Source organism: the organism of the source record quoted next, unplaced genomic scaffold, assembly GCF_019419815.1.
Source record: "Pyrus x bretschneideri cultivar Hongxiangsu unplaced genomic scaffold, Pyrus_bretschneideri_v1 Contig27, whole genome shotgun sequence".
NCBI lineage: Eukaryota > Viridiplantae > Streptophyta > Magnoliopsida > Rosales > Rosaceae > Pyrus > Pyrus x bretschneideri.
In genome coordinates, this window is record NW_025999579.1 from 1693384 (window position 1) to 1711326 (window position 17943).

General features: G+C 40.5%; 4 protein-coding genes across 6 annotated transcripts; 3 read left to right on the top strand and 1 right to left on the bottom strand.

The window, feature by feature from the left end:
* The first annotated feature begins 48 nt into the window (after positions 1-48).
* LOC103929817 (cytochrome P450 94A2-like) lies at positions 49-2575 on the top strand. Its single transcript, XM_009339068.3, has one exon. The coding sequence runs from the start codon at positions 592-594 to the stop codon at positions 2155-2157; it is 1566 nt and encodes a 521-aa protein (XP_009337343.1). The 5' UTR covers positions 49-591; the 3' UTR covers positions 2158-2575.
* A 1420-nt stretch (positions 2576-3995) lies between these two features.
* Positions 3996-8309, top strand: LOC103929822 (lipase 1-like). Of its 3 annotated transcripts, none has more exons than XM_048587736.1 (10): positions 3996-4311; positions 4426-4599; positions 5126-5422; positions 5471-5537; positions 5628-5911; positions 6013-6081; positions 6174-6230; positions 6576-6628; positions 6715-6790; positions 6970-8309. In XM_048587736.1, exons 1-10 carry the CDS (start codon positions 4268-4270, stop codon positions 7904-7906), a joined length of 2058 nt encoding a protein of 685 aa, XP_048443693.1. In that variant the 5' UTR covers positions 3996-4267; the 3' UTR covers positions 7907-8309. The 3 variants fall into 3 exon arrangements, 2 of the variants coding, with proteins under 2 accessions (XP_048443693.1, XP_009337356.1); XR_007259676.1 differs by having other exon boundaries at positions 3997-4311; positions 5126-5537; positions 6970-8002; positions 8046-8309; XM_009339081.2 differs by having other exon boundaries at positions 3997-4311; positions 5126-5537.
* Positions 8310-10348: 2039 nt separating this feature from the next.
* LOC103929603 lies at positions 10349-10980 on the top strand. Its single transcript, XM_048588053.1, has 2 exons — positions 10349-10620; positions 10800-10980. Exons 1-2 carry the CDS (start codon positions 10378-10380, stop codon positions 10881-10883), a joined length of 327 nt encoding a protein of 108 aa, XP_048444010.1. The 5' UTR covers positions 10349-10377; the 3' UTR covers positions 10884-10980.
* Positions 10981-11766: 786 nt separating this feature from the next.
* On the bottom strand, positions 11767-17865 carry LOC103929836 (pre-rRNA-processing protein TSR1 homolog). The gene is made up of 22 exons (XM_009339099.3): positions 17707-17865; positions 17468-17569; positions 17263-17339; positions 17071-17148; positions 16817-16948; positions 16637-16687; positions 16417-16557; positions 16180-16302; positions 15949-16026; positions 15700-15792; positions 15506-15628; positions 15265-15348; positions 14825-14923; positions 14500-14688; positions 13812-13887; positions 13581-13684; positions 13239-13498; positions 13065-13151; positions 12756-12989; positions 12577-12655; positions 12408-12471; positions 11767-12232 (listed from the first exon to the last, which is right to left on the bottom strand). The coding sequence occupies exons 2-22, from the start codon at positions 17550-17552 to the stop codon at positions 12114-12116; spliced, it is 2376 nt and encodes a 791-aa protein (XP_009337374.1). The 5' UTR covers positions 17553-17569; positions 17707-17865; the 3' UTR covers positions 11767-12113.
* Positions 17866-17943: the final 78 nt, after the last annotated feature.

Sequence of the window (17943 nt, forward strand, 5' to 3'; positions counted from 1 at the left end):
GTATTTATAATACTTTCATGATTACAGTTTGGATTTGAAAACCCTAGATACAAGGAGCGTTTGAAAATCAAAATACAAACAGAAAACCAAATAGAAGATTACATCCACATGTTCAGATTACAACAGAAAAACAATCAAACAAACAAGTCCTAGAAACTAGGAACGGCTGAGAGGATAAAAGTTTGATCCAAGTCAAACTCCTCAAGTTGCGGTGATTTCCTCAGCATACTGACTTCAACTAACACTTCTATGTCCTTGTTAAGTTTGTTGTGGTGGTGTTTGGGGTGATGCTTCCATTCGGTGGAGGTGTCTTTATGTTCTATCCCCGTTCACTACTAGTGTGCCTTCTTGGTGTTTGCCTCTCTGTAGGCTTTCCTGTTCTCTTTTGACTTCTGTGCCTTGGTACGTTATCCCTTGCTTCCAAAAAAAAATAAATAAATAAATAAAAAGAAAAGAAAGTAACTGCGTTGATTATATTACAGTTTAATTCTACGGCAAATATGATGTCTGCCACTATATTTTAATTTTTAAAAGCGCATATATATCCACTCGATCGTCTCACTCTGGCACTAACAATATTTGCAGATAGCCATGGAGCTCTTCTCCCTGCAATCTTTCCTCCTCCTCCTTCTCTCCCTCTCCTTCTACATCTACCACCACTTCTTCGCTTCGTCGAATAAGTACAAACACACCGGCTTCAAAAACTACCTGATTCTCGGAACCCTACCGGAATTCCTAAAAAACCGCCACCGGTTCCTCGAATGGACAACCGAAATCCTCACCAGCTGCCCCACCAGCACCGCCATCTTCAGCCGCCCGGTAAAAATCCGCGGCATCATCACCGCCAACCCTGCCAACGTCGAGCACATGCTGAAAACCAACTTCGAGAACTACCCGAAAGGCGAAAGGTTCATATCCCTTATCCAAGACTTTCTCGGCGGCGGAATCTTCAACTCCGACGGCGAGCTCTGGAAGGTTCAGAGGAAGACCGCCAGCTACGCCTTCAACACGAAATCGCTCCGGAACTTCGTTATGGAAAACGTTAGGGTTGAGATTGAGTCGAGGTTAATTCCGTCTCTGGACACAGCCGCCGAAACAGGACGCCGTTTAGACTTGCAAGATGTTTTGGAGCGCTTTGCTTTCGACAACGTTTGCAAGTTGGCTTTTAATGTAGACCCGAATTGTCTCGGAAGCGACGGCGGCGGAAAATCTGAGTCCACCGATTTCGATTCCACTCCCAATCCGGATCGGTTCATGCAGGCATTTGAAGAAGCGGCCACACTTATCTCCGGGCGATTTTTGTATGCGTTTCAGTTTATGCAAAAGATAAAGACGTTTTTGAACGTTGGATCAGAGCGGAGGTTAAAAGAATCAATCTCGACTGTCCATAACTTCGCGGATAAGATAATAAAGTCGAGAATTAGCGACGAACGGTCGGACGATCGTCACGATTTGTTGTCCTTGTTTATTGGTATTACCGAAAACAACAACTCGCCGGATTTTCTCCGAGACATCGTGATAAGCATCATTCTCGCCGGCCGAGACACGACCTCATCGGCTCTGACGTGGTTCTTCTGGCTCCTGTCGTCCAGACCTCACGTCGAGCGTGCCATTTTAAAGGAGCTCGAAATGATTCGGGTCCGAAACGGGAAAAGTATCGGCGATGTTTATGATTTGGACGAGCTCCGAGACATGCACTATTTGCACGCGGCGATTTCAGAGGCGATGCGGCTGTACCCTCCCGTACCGGTCGACACGAAGGCATGTCTAAACGACGATGTCTTGCCGGACGGGACAGCCGTGGGGAAGGGGTGGTTCGTGACGTACCATGCTTACGCGATGGGGCGGATGGAGAGGATATGGGGGACTAACTGCCGCGAGTATTTGCCGGAGCGGTGGCTGACCGAGGACGGCATGTGTCGGCAGGAGAGTGTTTTCCGGTATCCGATATTTCATGCCGGGCCAAGGATGTGTCTGGGGAAGGATTTGGCGTATATTCAGATGAAGTCGATTGCGGCATCGGTGATGGAGAGGTTTGTGATCGACGTACGGGATAGGGATACGTGTCCTGAGCATCTGTTGTCCTTGACTCTCAGGATGAAAGGTGGACTGCTTGTGGGTGTGAGGAGAAGGAGATTTGTAGCTGATGACCGGTGATCAAGTGTGTGAAGTTCATTTTCGCAATAAAAGCAGCCTATAAGATAATTACAGTGGCTCCAAAGTTTTCATAAGAAACAGGAATTTCGAAGTTAAAAAGTCTACAATTTGAGAAGATAGGAAAATCCAATTCAAATCCCTCAGAAATCGTAAGACACTCACAGTCGCACGTCCTCAGCATCATCGTCTTCTACTCGTTCCGACACTAGTCGTCCGTGCAACCCTGTCAAGGGGAGACAGTTCAGTCCTGTTCCGCTGGACGTCGTACGCCATTGGATCCAAGCACAAAATCAACCACTTGTGTGTGTGTGTGTGCGTGCGTATGTGTGTGTACACACAATGTATAATAATATGTGTGTGCATGTTATATAGGACTCGTCTACCTTTTGCTCATATATAACCGAAGAGTTTTTTATTAGAAACATGTTAGAAATGTTTATGGATGGTTTTGGTAATTTTTCTCATGGTAAGTTTTGAGTACATCTCATCGCCGCTTCACATCGAAGCTCCTGCGGCTCGTGATGGGCTGTTATTGGCAAAGCAAATGGGTTTACAAAATGTTATTCTTGAGAGTGATTCACTACATATTTCATCAGTATTGCAGTCGGTCTCTCCATGTTCATCTTTCATTGGGATCATTATGGAGGATTCGAAGGCCATGTTACTTGAGATCACTGGAGCTTATGCGACCCACGCTTGTTGCCAATCCAACTCTAGGTTGCTCACCGTCATGCCTGCTACGTCCTATCGACCACCTGCAAATGTTCCTGGACGTTTGAAGAACCCCCAGATTTTGTGTGTGACATTTTGCTTTCTGACAAATGTAATTGTTGATGTTGATTGGCTCTGTTAAAACTTGCCCCAACGTTTTGTACTTGGTGATGAATCTATTATGGATTCTCTCTTTAAATGAATCAAATGCCACAGCTTTTCAAAAAGAAAAATAAAAAACATGCTTCTTGAAATGCGTCGGGAATTTGTGTCGTGAAGAAGTTGTTTTTTCAAAGGGTAATGTTAAGGAGATCAATATTTTAAACTAAATTTGCAAACTAAATGATGTATCAAAGAACGGCTTCTTGCAATTTAAGCATGGTCCGAGAGAGCTACATTATTGGGATATCGAATAATTTAATAGGCAATTTAAACTAAATAAATAACATAATGTGACAAGGAACAAGGATTGTGAGATTAACTTTCTTGAATTCATAGCCACACAAATGCCGCTTTGTTGGATCATTCTTGTGCTCAGGAACTTTCTATTCATAATTGATTACGTATAGCTGCCTAAAGTGTTGATCCTTTAAGATTATCAATGCTAATAAATTTAGCAATGGATGATAAAGTGGTATCTCTAACATATTTGAAAATTTTCAAACGAAAATAGCATTGAGGTTAGGCCCAAAATATCAAAATTGATTTGATTTAATTTGATTCGGTCTAATAATTTTCGTTAAAATAGAATCGAATCAAACCAGACTCACCTCTATTATTTATTACTTTACAGTTGAAAACATATTCTTCCTTGTTAGAAAGCACTGCTCGATCATATAACCCATCTAATTACAAAAATCATGTTCCATTAATTTTTCCCACTCATATAAGGTCGGCAAGATGTATTCGTTTCTCCTCATTCGTGTTTCTGTGGATGCCTGGCACCGTAGAGCTCACGTGGTCCCCACACTCATCCAAATCCACATGGGACACGTCATTAATCGCATGATTCCCTTTAACCACCTTAAAATCCTGTCCGTTCATTTCACCTGGGTCCCACCAGCTAAAAATTTGATATTTCAGGAAGCTGGTACCATTACGTGTTAAACGCGATCCACAGCACAAAATCCAGAAAAAGCCGAAAGCGACACGCGTTTGACTCCGACCCAATCAGGGCCCGCCACGTGTACTACCCTCCACCCAGCACCGCAAACATCTCCCGCTTCCTTCCCTTCGATATCGGAGGCCCCGAAATTTGCTCTGGATTTTTCTTCCCAATTGCCGCTCGGATTTTGCGTTTTTTCGATTCTGTAATTTCCAAATCCGAATTTCCGTAAATTAATTTAATTTTTCCGAAATCCCGATACAAAAAATAAAAATTTAATTATACTGTTTTGAGATGATTCAACGGTTCGTTGACAACATCATCGCCGTCACCAAAGAGTGAGTTCCCCAATCCCCTTCTTTCAAATTGATTTGGTTCGAATTGATTTTGTAAAAAGATGTCGAATTCGGCTGTTTGGGATCGTTTTTGAATTTGGGTTTTCGAATTTGCAGGTCAGTGAAGACGTTAACGTACGAATCGCTGAACAATATCGTGCGGCTGATAAATGGAATTTCGGCTCTGTTGCTGACGTTTCTGCCGGGGAAGGCGAACATTCTCGAAGGCATTCATGGATGGGAGCTCAGGCCCACCTTTCGCGGGCCCAGATTTCCTCGCTGGATGGAGAAGTAAGTTTTGGGTTTTGATCATGCAAGAATTTGGAAGCTTATTGAATTCATAAGTTTTGAAAATTTGGAAAAATTTGGTTATCTGTATTGTGATTGTGGGAATTGGGATTATTTACGGGGAATGCATGTAATGAGTGTAATTTTTTTGAACGTATAATTGACTGAATTCAGAAATTTGAATTTTTTTTTTGTTACTTAGCAATTTATTTTTTTATTTGAATTGGGTTTGTTCATGATAAATGAATGGATAAGGGTGTAATTTTTTCGTGGCCAGTAGCTATTTTGTATGAAAATTTGACTGAATTCAGAATTTTGGAATTTATTATCGCTTGGCAGTTTGTTCTGTGATTGTGGGAATTGGGATCGTTCAAATGAATGTGTGTTTTTTCTGGTGGGAAGTAGTTGTTTTGTATGTGAAGTTAGTTCCTCTTATGTAGTATCTATGTATCTTCTTGTAAGAAGTGTAACGTTTCATGCATCAATATTTGTTGCTGAATGACATGTCCATTTTGCTTCATGCTTGTAGTGGGGTGTCCTCTTTCAATCGTTTTGTACACGAGCTTTCTGTGGATTCTGATTCTGATGGTTCGAACCTTGATTACGCATACGGAGATGAAGATAGTGATGATGGCATATCTCCTACATCACCATCCTCTCAAAGTTCAAGAGCCTCTCGGGCTTCTAGTTTCAGTAAGCGCGATAGGCGCTGGTCGTGGTGGATGTGGATCAGATACATATTTTTCTGGATTCTGTTTCCAGCAAGGTTTCTGCTTGGGATTCCAGTTCGCATTTTGCAATTGTCTTATACTAGGTCATCAAAAGCCTCTTCTGCCCCAGGAAGCAATGAGGCTTCGCAAACACACCCTATAAATAAAGTGCAGATTCTCAAGGATTACATTGTTCACCGATCCACTGATAGGAGACGTGGAGTCATTGAGGTCTGTGCACAGGCTAAATATGCCCTTTTAAAATAAGATGCATCATTTGTTTCCTCTTCCAATTTCTCATCTTTAATTTGTGCTTAACAGGATCTTCATCTAGCAATCGAGATATTCATAGAAGCTGTTTTTGATGTTGTTCACAAGGCAGCACATTTTGTTCTTTCCCCTTCTGTGGCTTTTAAAACACTATCAGGATGGTGTTCACTCAGCAGCGGTGGTGTTCAAGATAGCCACAGTAGTGATACAGAAGTTACTGTTCCAACAGCTACACTTGGAGAGAATGATCCAGCTCCTAAAGAAAGGAATACTTCATTTCAGCAGTCCCTAAATACCGATGCTCGGACTTGTCAGGATGTCATAACAGAGCTTGGGTAAGGCTTTTGGTACCACTTACTTGATCGTAGAACCTTTCATTTTTCGTTTGAATGTTTCACATGCTCTGCAAATTGCTCAATTTTTTTGTCTTTCTTAGGTACCCATATGAAGCTATTCATGTGATCACTAGTGATGGCTATGTTCTTCTCTTGGAAAGGCTCCCGAGGTATAATCAATATTTTTGGCTTTTTTTCCTTCCATAGACAATAACTTTTTTTTTTAATATATGGTGTCTAATATTGTATTGTGATGCTGCAGACGTGATTCCCGGAAAGCTGTTTATCTACAACATGGAATTTTGGATTCATCTATGGGGTAAGTTATTTCTTCTGTCCTTCCTTCCCCAAGTGTTCTAGAAACTATGCCTTAAATGTTGAGTGGAGGTTTACTTGTGGCGCTGGCTATCAGAATGATACATAGTCCTTCCTGCTACAATTTCTCTATGATTGCTACATTCTCATCTTTAAAAAGAAAAAATAAACAAAAAATAAACAAAAAAACGATTTCAGAATGGTATAACTTATTTACTTTTTGAAAAGGCAATTGGCTCATTATTAGTAGTGTTCTTATCTCTTGTATTTTGCACCCTTTGAAAAAAAATTTGTTTTATATATAGTGAGCTTTATGAATGATTTTTAATGGGTTGTTTCCTTTGTCCAGTTGGGTGTCTAATGGGGTTGTTGGTTCACCGGCATTTGCGGCTTATGATCAAGGTTTGCATGTTTCATTCAAAAGTATATGCTTGTAGTACAGACAGTTTTATTGGTTAGAAATATGCTAATGCTTTGTATTTTTACAGGATATGATGTTTTCCTCGGTAACTTTCGTGGCTTGATTTCTAGGGAACATGTTAACAAAAATATCTCATCACGACAGTAAGTTGACATATGCATGTTATATTGTTTATGAAATAATCATCCTTGATTCCTTCTGACTTAAATTGTCAACAGGGGCGGAAAGAGGTTGCAATATTTCAGATTTGTTAACACAAATTAGCAATTTCCCTAAAGTACTTTAGTACAAACTGAGTTACTGAGCTTAGCAACCAATGCAGGTATTGGCAGTACTCCATCAATGAGCATGGGACTCAGGATATTCCTGCAATGATAGAGAAGATTCACCAAGTTAAAACTGCTGAATTGAAACTTAGTCAACCTGACGTTGACGAAGAAACAAATGATGGTCAACCGTACAAACTCTGTGCAATTTGCCATAGCTTGGGAGGAGCAGCAATACTTATGTACGTTATAACACAGAGAATAGAAGAGAAACCCCACAGACTCTCTAGACTGGTTTTACTGTCACCTGCTGGCTTCCATGGTGATTCCACCTTTATGTTCACAGTTGTGGAGAATGTCTTTCTTCTATTGGCTCCTCTTCTGGCTCCCCTTGTGCCTGCCTTCTACATACCAACCAGGTTCTTTCGCATGCTTCTGAACAAGTTGGCGCGAGACTTTCATAACTATCCTGCTGTAGGAGGACTGGTTCAGACCCTGATGAGTTATTTTGTTGGTGGGGATAGCTCAAATTGGGTTGGTGTGTTAGGGATACCACATTATAACATGAACGACATGCCGGGCGTATCATTCCGAGTGGCTCTCCATCTTGCACAAATCAAGCGTGCTGGAAGGTTTAGAATGTTCGATTACGGGAGTGGTTCTGCTAATATCGAAGTGTATGGATCTCCAGAGCCATTCGACTTGGGGGAGTACTATGGGCTTATTGATGTTCCAGTTGATCTGGTTGCTGGACGAAAGGACAAGGTAATTCGGCCATCAATGGTCCGAAAGCATTATAAGTTGATGGATGAATCAGGTGTTGATGTATCATATGGTGAATTTGAGTACGCCCATCTGGACTTCACATTTTCGCACCGAGAAGAACTATTGGCGTATGCCATGTCACGCTTGCTGCTTGTTGAGCCAACTCCAAAGCAGCAATCCAGTCAGAAGGCCGTAAGGTTGAAGAAGAAAACCCCGGCCAATAGTTGATTAAGTTCGAGAAAGCCCATGCATATCCGTCCTTTTTTCTTCAGGATCTGGCATGTGCTACATACTCAGGTGCAGATTACTGATAGTCTGTTATAGATGATTGAATATGTCGATACGTCTTACCCCAGGGCAGTCAGTTGTGAGAGTTGCTGCCATGGTTTCTTCTCCGCCTATTTTTTCGCCGAAAGTTAACTGTCCGAAGGCATGAAAATACCTTGGATTGAGCTTTGTACAAAAACCCATATGTGTATATTTTGTAATGGATCTAAGAATCATGTTGTGTGTCTTGTAACGTTAATACTGCATAGGATGTTTTGTCAAGCGAACGCTCGAACATTTCCTTTTACATTGCAAAACTCCACAAACAATTAGTACTATGAGAACTGTTTACATTGTGTTGGTATGACTTCGTGTGTTCGACCGAGCCCTATTTCTTGCTGGACTCTGCATATCATTGCCGGGAATCCATTTCGTTCGGTTTTGTGTTCCCGAAACCCTAATACTCGTGGGGATTCCGAGTCCTCTCAATTGTTGTATCGGTCGGGGCATACCGCTGTGGTGTTGAGGCCTTCCTATAAGCCTGTTACAGTAAGCACGAAAGTCTCGTATCATGTGTTTAGCGAAATAGTCGGTTTTGAGCAAGTGCAGATGAACAAGCGCTTCGTTGCAGATGAACAAGTGCAGATGATTACTTAGTCATACCTTCGCTCGGCTGACCGGAATTAGTTGATCGTGATACATAGCAGATATCGTTCCCTGAAAGCAGGCAAAGGTAAATTAACCAACAAGTCTGATCACGCTTACTTGATCAGGAAAGTTAAAAACTGATAAATTTGTTGAACTGAAACTTGCATGAAGCTAACTTTTACCTCCCATGCCGGAACATATGTTTCGTTTTGGGTATGTTGTTAGAACTAGCAGCAAGCTCCAACCCACCATATTATCAGTGAGGTATTATACTTGCAGACTTGCAGTTGCAACGGCTGTTCCTGCAACATAGACACCAATTAATTTTGTTCCACACTGTCCTGAGAAATTTCTTTGGCCGGCGCAGGGCGCAGAGGACCAAGGCCTTTCGGTCTTTTGAGTACCTGAAAAGGGCCGCGGAATGCTTAGGTATTCCAGTTTGGATCTGTGTCTTGCCCCCAAGTCTCATAAATTTCTGGACGTTGGAAGTTGTTGGAACTCCCGGCGAAACTGGGAGTTGCAGGAAAAAACCAACTAGGCCTGCTAGTGTTTCTTGCAGTATATATAGCCGCCTTCAGCGTTTCGTATTCCTGAGCTGATATTTGTGACAGCTTGTTCTCATGGAGTCTTCCGGTAGGCATTGTTTGGTGTCCAGAACTTTCTCCTTCTCGCGATTTTCGTTGAGGGGAAGCCTGCAAATCCACAGAAGCTATTCTTAAGGATTAAGTTCCTAAACCAAAACTCAAAACAAGATTTAGTTCGTGCTGATGGGAACGGAGAGACTTGCATACGATTTACAGCCCTGACACAGAAACATTTTAATAGTAACCGCAAGAACACGTGACATACATGTCGAAGTGGTGTCAGTATCCACTCAAATTGATGTTGTGTTATGACTACAAGAGACGAATAATGAACGTACGATTTACAGATGTGACATGAAAACATTTTAATAGTAACTGCAACACCATGTAACATAGATGCTGAAATGGTGTCAATATCCACTCAAACTAAAATTCATGACCTGTGTGACACGTTGAAGTCGTGTAATGAATAAGAGAGACAAATAGTGAACGTACGATTTACAACCGTGACACAAAAACGTTTTAATAGTAAATGCAACACCACGTGACATACATGCCAAAGTGGTGTCAGTATGCACTCAAATTATAATTCATGACCTGAGTGACATGCTAATGTTGTGTAATGAATAAGAGAGACAAATAGTTAACGTGTGATTTACAGCCATGACACAAAAACGTTTTAAAATAGTAACCGCAACACTACATGACATGCATGCTGAAGTGGTATTAGTATCCACTCAAACTATAATTCATGACTTGCGTGACACGCTGATGTCGTGTAATGAATAAGACAAGCAAATAGTTAACATACGAATTACAACCGTGACACAAAAACATTTTAATAGTAACCGTAACACCACGTGATATACATGTTGAAGTGATATCAGTATCCACTCAAACTATAACAAATGCCCTGCGTAACTTGCCAATGTTGTGTTATGAATACAAGAGACGAATAGTAAAACTTCCGATTTGTAGCATTGTCACCATACATTTTGATTATAACCGTAACATCACGTGACATATATGCTGAAGTGGCACCGCTAACCCACTTTAACTGTAAGTTGTGCCCCGAGTGACATGCCGATGTCGAGATACCCCTTACCAAATCATTGCCATTTTTTTTGGACCCAAAGTCAAGCCGAACCCAAGTGAGAGTCTATAAATTTGCCAAAAGCTCAAATAAATAAGCCCACAACCATGGTAGGCCTATTGGATCTTTTAACCGGTTCACTGACCCGTCCGACTCGACGCATTTACAAGTCAAGAGATCCACGTCCACCGTCTGGGCGCAGCTTGAAACTTTCCCGAGAAAATCAAGGAAAGAAAGCGAGAGCGAAAATGGCAGGGAATGCTTGGGCCTATGTCCGGATCATCTCCGGCACCATTCTCGGTGGCATTCTCGGCTTCTACGTCATGGACCGCGCCGAGAAAAGCTACAAGGTCACTGGAATATTCATATTCTTAATTCGCTCTCTGTCTCTGTTTGGTTTCCGGGAATTCCTCGGAAAAGAAAATTACAGCTTTCTCAGCTGCCAAACACTGGATTAATAGCATGAATTTATCGAATTTCTTATTTATTTGTTAATCTGATTTATTTGTTGGGTTTTCTGTGATTGCAGGAGAAAGTGCAGGAGAGGCTGAGGAAGTATGAAATTGAAATGAAGAAGAGAGAGAAATTGGATGAGTTTGAAGAGTCTCAGTAGATTTTATCTGTGTTTTATCTTTTTATTTTTCTTGTACTTCTGCTGAAAAATTGTAGTTTTGGACCATTTTCAAGGCTTATAACATTTGTATTTGAAATTTTCTGTTTTTGGACAATATGACAAGCCAATTACGGACTGCTATTACTACTTTAGAAGCTAAAAATAATAAAATGATGGATAGTTAAGGTTCTAAACGATACTCTGCGCTAGTCGAGTGGCAGATTGGGACCTATCGTTTGGCGGGATCCTAAATATATAATTGTATTATGATACATTATCTAAGTATTTATTAAGTCGAGTAGATTGTAGTAATGGTCCCTTAATTTTAACTCAATTGGAGTCATGGTCCTTTAATTAAAAATTCATTATCATTGTCCCCTCAACTCATCAAAACGTGCAGCTATAGTCTCTCAATTAAAAAGCAATTACCATTAGTCCTTTAACTTTAATCCAACTGTAGAAATGGTCCCTCTAACTTTAATCCAATTGGAGCAATGATCTTTCCAACATAACTCGTTTTACAAAATTCTGATAAAGTCAATAAAAATGACCATGGCAAAATGATAAAGTTACTTACATTTTATTGAAATAAGTTTCTTACATTATTGACAAAATAAAATGCAAAATAAAAGTTTAACACTTTTTTGTTTAAGTGAGAATCGCAATCTAAACGGATGATTAGGCGGGTTTAGATGGGTGCATAAGGACACTAGGCGGACGCCTCAACAATCTAGGCGTACTTTCTTAATTTTTAAACGCCTAGAGACCAATGAGAACAATCGCTAGCCGCAGTACCTAGGCAGAGCTTAAGCGGCGCTATGCAAGAATTTTTAGAACAGAGCTGATATACCTTCAGCTATATCGTTTTGCAGAACCCCGACGCTAACATAAATGGCACACTGGTATTACTCAAATATATAGAATGGAGAACCAATACAGCACACAAACAAATCTTTGTTCTCGCAAAATGTCCAAACGAAGAAAAGCAGGAGTGATTTTACAACCACGTCCTCGACACCCGATTCGGGTGTCCGAGCAGGCAAAACTGAAAACTGGAAACAATAATCTGAACCAGAGCTTCATTCCCATATACAAGACGCGTGACTTTTCTTCTGCGCTGGAAGGCCGCCTCTGAAGGAAGTTTCACGCGTCCAAGACGCCATCTTATCAAGCATCAAGAATCGGGGAGCACTCTTAAGGATGAGTGTCGCGAGCCCGCACACAATCGTATCAAGCATCGAGAATTGGGAAGCGGTGTTCCGGCCACTTGGGATACGCACGCTTGTACAGACTCATGCATACGGTGTCACTCTGCTGGAGGACCCCATTGAAGATGCATTTCAATGCCCCTGAAACAAAATCGTACGGAAGAAAACGCACTTAATAACTAACTAAATGCAACGACAGAGCACAATCGATTCTGAACCATTTGGGCATTGTCGGAGATTTCAGCGACTTGAAGAAAATTCGATATAACAAAAAGCGGTGAGAGGAAAAGAGAAACAGATTGCTATGTAATCTTACCGTGTGTACCAAGAGGCTCCTTGATGCGACCACGGCGACCACATTTGGTCCATACTTCAACAGGCTGCCACCACCAAGGACATTACAAAACATACCCGTAGTGATTGTATTGAATTTTCTTGATACAACAACACAAATTTAAAAAATAAAAGATTATCTGCAATCTCACCTTGAACCATTTAACGTCCTCTGGGTTATGGAACATGTATCTTACAGAAGCTTTCAGTTTTGATACTCGTTGAGGGTAACTGCATCAAATATGCTTACGGTTCAATACATCAAAACTTTCGAAGGAAAACATTTGTACCACAAAGGTCGCCACCCCCAAGAGTCAAGAATGAATCATACCCAGTTAAAGTAATCTTCTTTAGTATAATTCGGTCAGGGTCAACGCATTTCAGTGCACCTACAGCAGCTACAGTAGGTGGAGCGGCCACCCCTTCAGAACTCTTCAAAGCTATCAAGGGAAGTGGAGGAAAAGAAATTGGGGCATAAATCGAAGCCATGGAAAAACGTCCTGGATGTAGAAATCTCTCCATCTTATGCTTGTCTGAGTTCATGTTGTCAGTAGAATATATTGGCCTGCAAAGTGAAGAGCGAAAGCGTCAATCACAAAAATTCAATAAATAGAAGAGTTGGTGGCATCACAGACACTACCTGGCAATGAATTGGCGAAAGCCAGCATGAAAAATTAATTCGTCCTTGGATTTGATAGGAGCACTGTACGTGTCGTGCTTCTTTATGCTGCAAAACATAGATCACTGGGAATCATGAGAAAACTTACCCTTAAGAAGACAACAAAACTGCAATTTTTTCTCAGCTACAAGATACCTGAAATGAAGTACAGACATCTTGGACTCATGCTGCAAAAGACCACATGCTATGACAGGAATTGTCTTTGCATGCATACATAATTTAGAAGCGACACTAGTTGGCACTTCACTAATATACAGCCTTGCATATGAGCTAGCTGTGGCACACTCATCACTGTTTTCTTGGTCCATTGCTAACGCTTTAGCAAGGACATTTTTCTGTGTTCTGTTGAAATTATCGAATGCAAAGATTCTGGCATACTCTGCAGGCAAAGACTCCTGAAGTTCATCATAGACGTACGTCAGTTTAACAATTGATGCAAATAGATGGACGACTATTACACAATTACAAGAATATTACTTTGGGATCCCATGAAGAGGTCCTGAAGGACTTCAGGCCCCTATATTTAGCAAAACGTTTTCTTGCTGGAATGTCTAATGGTGTATCCACTTCATCCGGGAATTCTGAAACATAACATATAACCATTATAAGCCAACTAGAGAACACAGCACTAATACATTGGCTTAAAGGTGCTACAGACAGTTTTTATAATATAAATCATATAGCAGCAGAAAGAACATAGCTAAGTACCCTCATCATCAGCATGTGCTTGTTTTATTTTTCGGATCTCATTCTCCAACTGTTCCTTAGTCAGGTTTTCACCTTCCTGTAAAACAAATACTAAAAGGGTAAGTCTTATAATGTACAGAACTCGAACAAACAAAATAAACTTCTTAATGACAGCACATAAATATTACCATTCTGACCAGTACAAGTACAGCGACAATTGAATTCTTACAGACAAATACACATTGTGTCCTTTTCCTTTTTGAAAAATTTACTTAAACCTTAAATGATCGCAGATGAATTCTTTACATATTAATGAAAATGTTCATAGATAGAGAAAGAATCAACGACAGAGAAAAACTCGTGAGTGAATCCTCCTATGCAACATTCTAATTCAAACAACTATGGTGAGTGGTTTGTAGTATGTCAGTGACTCAGGTTCCCCGGAGAAACAATAGGATTCTGACCATTAAGAAGTAATATTTGACCAAAAGCAACTGACCAGAGTTTACCTTTGCGATTCCATGGCTAGAGGGTGTGGTTGGTGTTTTGATATTCTTAAATCTTACGGTTCTTAAAATAGTGTTCCGTATTAATTATTGTGCTTCATGTTAGATCAGAAACACTTTCAATGAGAACAGAGAGACTTGACTAATTCTGGTAACACAATAAAGATCACTTGATGCACAAATAATATACATGTTAACCTCACCATCATCACCGAATCAATATCAGTTTCTCCATCAGCGTCCCTTATTGAAGCTTGATCGTCACTCTCATCTGAATAATTATTGTCATCTTGACCAGGATAACCACTGTCCCTCTCATCCAATACCATACCATCAGCTTCATCATCAGTACTTGACTCCTCTTCATCTGTATCATCCACAATCCAAGCAGCCTGCAAGAACCGAAATCATGCCTCTGATATATCACTAAAGTTTGTCCATTACCTCAACACGAACAAAGAAAGATGTGACTAACATATAAGAAAGAAACATTCAGACTCGTGAGAACTGACAAGAAAAAAAGCAGACCTGGTATTCTGAAGTGCCTCGAGGAAGAGCCCTCTTTTTCTTCTTTTTTTGCTTCTGACTTTCTTCAGCCTCAGCCATTTCTGCTTCTGTTGGCCATGTCTGACAAAAAAGAATTTATGTTTGAGTCAAGTTGTAACTTGTCCCACAACCAGTCCAATAATTCACCAAACCTAATAGTAAATTTAAGAAAATCCAAAAGTATATCATACTAGCCAAGCAGTATAGGACTCTGAAGTCTGAAAATGCTCTGATGAAAATTTTTAATAGCATGACATTCTACTTTCATAGTTCATGCAATTCCACTGAAATCCCCCTATTTTTGTTTTATTCTTGGATTAGCAATAATGTAATATACAAGCCATATTCTTAATATCAACCCACATTTATGTTAATGGAAATAAGTAAGACATAATTAATAGAACAATATGTAATCTTGTTACCTGTTCACCTGCAAGGGGATCAGGAACATTCTCAACTAGTAAAGCCTCCTGCTTCATAGGATCGGGAACCAAAGAACGAAGGACCTTGAAGAAGAAAAAGAGAACAGAAGGAACTTGAATATTAAAATTTCAAATGAGAAACACTTCACAAAATAAATTAATCACATCAAATCTTATCATTAAAAAGGAAATAATTTATTCTAGAGACATCGTACTTGTATACAAATGAAAAAGCTAATACCTCTCTATCACCCACTTCATCTGAGTCCATGGCATCTTGCTCTTTTCTTGCATTCAAAGGAAATGGATCCTTGAGAATTTCCATTTTGGACAGCTGGAAATCCCCGGCGCCGGAAACATGAACCTGATATAAAGTAAAATAAGACAACTTCCAAATCATGTGACCAAGGACAAGTCTTTGGATGAGCTAATCACCAGTTGGTTCACAGAAAGACTGCGAGCACGTATATATCCAGTAAGAAGAACGGTGCACTTTCCCAAACTGGAATCATCTGCCACCATATCAACCTATCAAAATACAAAATGTGTTGTTACACTGATGAAACTAGTTGTTCTTCTACAAGGCGAATATGCCTCAACGAGCTACAAAAACTTCACCCCTAAAATTTCTTATGGTTTCCACCTCTACCTAAAAAGAATGATAGCAAAAACTTAAATGAACACCTTCTGGGCCATCAGGTAAGGCCGTTGACTTCGCCAGTGAGGAATTGAAAGCCTTTGTTCCTTAAAGAGCCACATGAACTGCAATTATAGTAAGATGACAAGGGAAATCTATGAGAGGCATCAAATTATGTAAAATATGAAACAAAAAAATGTCATTTGAACTGTAACCCACTCTGAATTTTAACTTTGAAAGCATTAGCCTAAGATAAAGAATCTAGAGTCAACAGTTACCTTGTGCAAATCATCCTTTGTATCAGCTGGATAATATTTACAATCCTCGGGAAATTCAGAAGCAAGACTAGACATACATATTTTCTTAGAATCATGTCTTCTTTTCACATCAGCAGGTAGATCCTATATGCACGAAACATCGAAAAGAAAGAAGAATAAATCCTATGTCAAGTTGAGCACAACCTTTCCTATTTTCCTAGTATTTCCAGGAATATATAAAGCATATGGACAACATACACGAATTAGCACCACAGTGCTTGGTAAACCAAGGGACCTAAAAACAGAAAGACATTGACTTCCAAAGGAGTCAATGTAGTCAGACGTGCTTCCTTCACGTAAAGAGCTCGCTGATGCCACAAAAGCAATGAGATCAGCAACCTACAAGTCAAAGAGTTTACAATGTCAGAAAAAACACCAGCAAAATTAGGAAGAGTACACAAGTGTCAGACTTTTTTACCTTAGCCATTTCCATACATGTTGGAAGATCGCCATGAGGTGCCTTCAATACCTAAAAAATTACATGAGTTGGATACAATTATTCACATCAGTCATCAATGTTAATTACTCAGCCCACACAAAGCATTTATATGAGAGTCATTCCATTAGAATTTAGAATACAGCAGCAGAGGCAGGGTACCGTTGTTCTGAGCTTGTACTCGGGAGAAGCAACCGTTGGAAATGCGGCTTCATAACCTTGTGGAGATAGCAACGATAAAAGATCCCCAGCAAGGGAATTTAGGTTCACATCAGCAGAAAGTCCGAACAAAACCTGCCATTGTTGAAAGTTAGAAAGATAAGAAAGCTGATAAAAACATCCTAACTGTATATTAAATTATTAATCCACTCGAAACACTTTCCTCCATCAATTCCAACTGAAAAACAAAAACTCACAATGACACGGGGAGGACTTGCTGATCCACTCGAAGCCCTCTTCTCTTTCAAAACAGCCGCCCTCTTCTGCTCCCGAAGCTACAAAGTATCGAAATTGTGAATTTTGTGGCAAAATTGTGAATTAGACATCCAATTCATACATACATACCGAAAGCCGAAATGACAGAAAGACGAAATTTTGAAATCAATTACCATCTTGCTCCGCTGAACGCGAGAAGCTCGAGCTCCCTTAGTGACATTGCGCTCCGGTTTACCGATCCTACTCTTCTCTGAAACACCAAAAACACTCCCTTTACACACAGCGATTGCAATTCATAGCAGTTTTTTTAAATTTTCGACGAAAAGGAGGTTCAATCAAAAGGAAGCGTGAGAAAGTAGAAGCATATAAAGAGAGAACCTGAAGTTTTGTGGAGATTGCGAGAAGATTTGGAGGCGAAGCGCGTCTTGTGCTGCTTATTCACTTGAGCTCGCGAGCCTCCCATCACGACGCGGGGAAACGCTGCAGGCAGCGGCGAGTGCAATAGCGATTAGGAATATAGCGAGTAAACAGCACCGCTGAGCTGTATATATATTAGATATATATATATATAGAGAGAGAGAGAGAGAGAGAGGAAGCCATGGGTGGAAAAAGCTTACTCGCCGCCGCAGTCGATCACTCAGTGCCGTGCCTCCAAAAGAGAGGGAATGGTGGAGAAGAACGGAGGGAGAGAAGCAGAGAGGCGGTACTATCTTTATGAAATTTCGGGCTTCAATTTCTTTCAACGTAGGGTTGGGCAGTGCTTCCTCAAAACGCAGCGTTTAACTAACTGCACTTTGGCTAAATCATGGTTTTAAACTAGGAATTGTTATTAGCACTTCAAAAAGTTCATTTTA

What these genes read in the sequence shown, in the direction of transcription:
- LOC103929817 (XM_009339068.3), top strand. Translation starts at nt 592, where the DNA reads ATGGAGCTCTTCTCCCTGCAATCTTTCCTCCTCCTCCTTCTCTCCCTC.
- LOC103929822 (XM_009339081.2), top strand. Translation starts at nt 4,268, where the DNA reads ATGATTCAACGGTTCGTTGACAACATCATCGCCGTCACCAAAGA. An exon ending in ATCATCGCCGTCACCAAAGA is followed by an intron (nt 4,312 to 4,425) that starts GTGAGTTCCCCA and finishes TCGAATTTGCAG; the next exon opens with GTCAGTGAAGACGTTAACGT. An exon ending in TTTCCTCGCTGGATGGAGAA is followed by an intron (nt 4,600 to 5,125) that starts GTAAGTTTTGGG and finishes TCATGCTTGTAG; the next exon opens with TGGGGTGTCCTCTTTCAATC.
- LOC103929603 (XM_048588053.1), top strand. Translation starts at nt 10,378, where the DNA reads ATGGTAGGCCTATTGGATCTTTTAACCGGTTCACTGACCCGTCCGACT. An exon ending in GCGCCGAGAAAAGCTACAAG is followed by an intron (nt 10,621 to 10,799) that starts GTCACTGGAATA and finishes CTGTGATTGCAG; the next exon opens with GAGAAAGTGCAGGAGAGGCT.
- LOC103929836 (XM_009339099.3), bottom strand. Translation starts at nt 17,552, where the DNA reads ATGGGAGGCTCGCGAGCTCAAGTGAATAAGCAGCACAAGACGCGCTTC. An exon ending in ATATTGATTCGGTGATGATG is followed by an intron (nt 13,888 to 14,499) that starts GTGAGGTTAACA and finishes TTTGTTTTACAG; the next exon opens with GAAGGTGAAAACCTGACTAA. An exon ending in ATGTCTGTACTTCATTTCAG is followed by an intron (nt 13,152 to 13,238) that starts GTATCTTGTAGC and finishes TATGTTTTGCAG; the next exon opens with CATAAAGAAGCACGACACGT.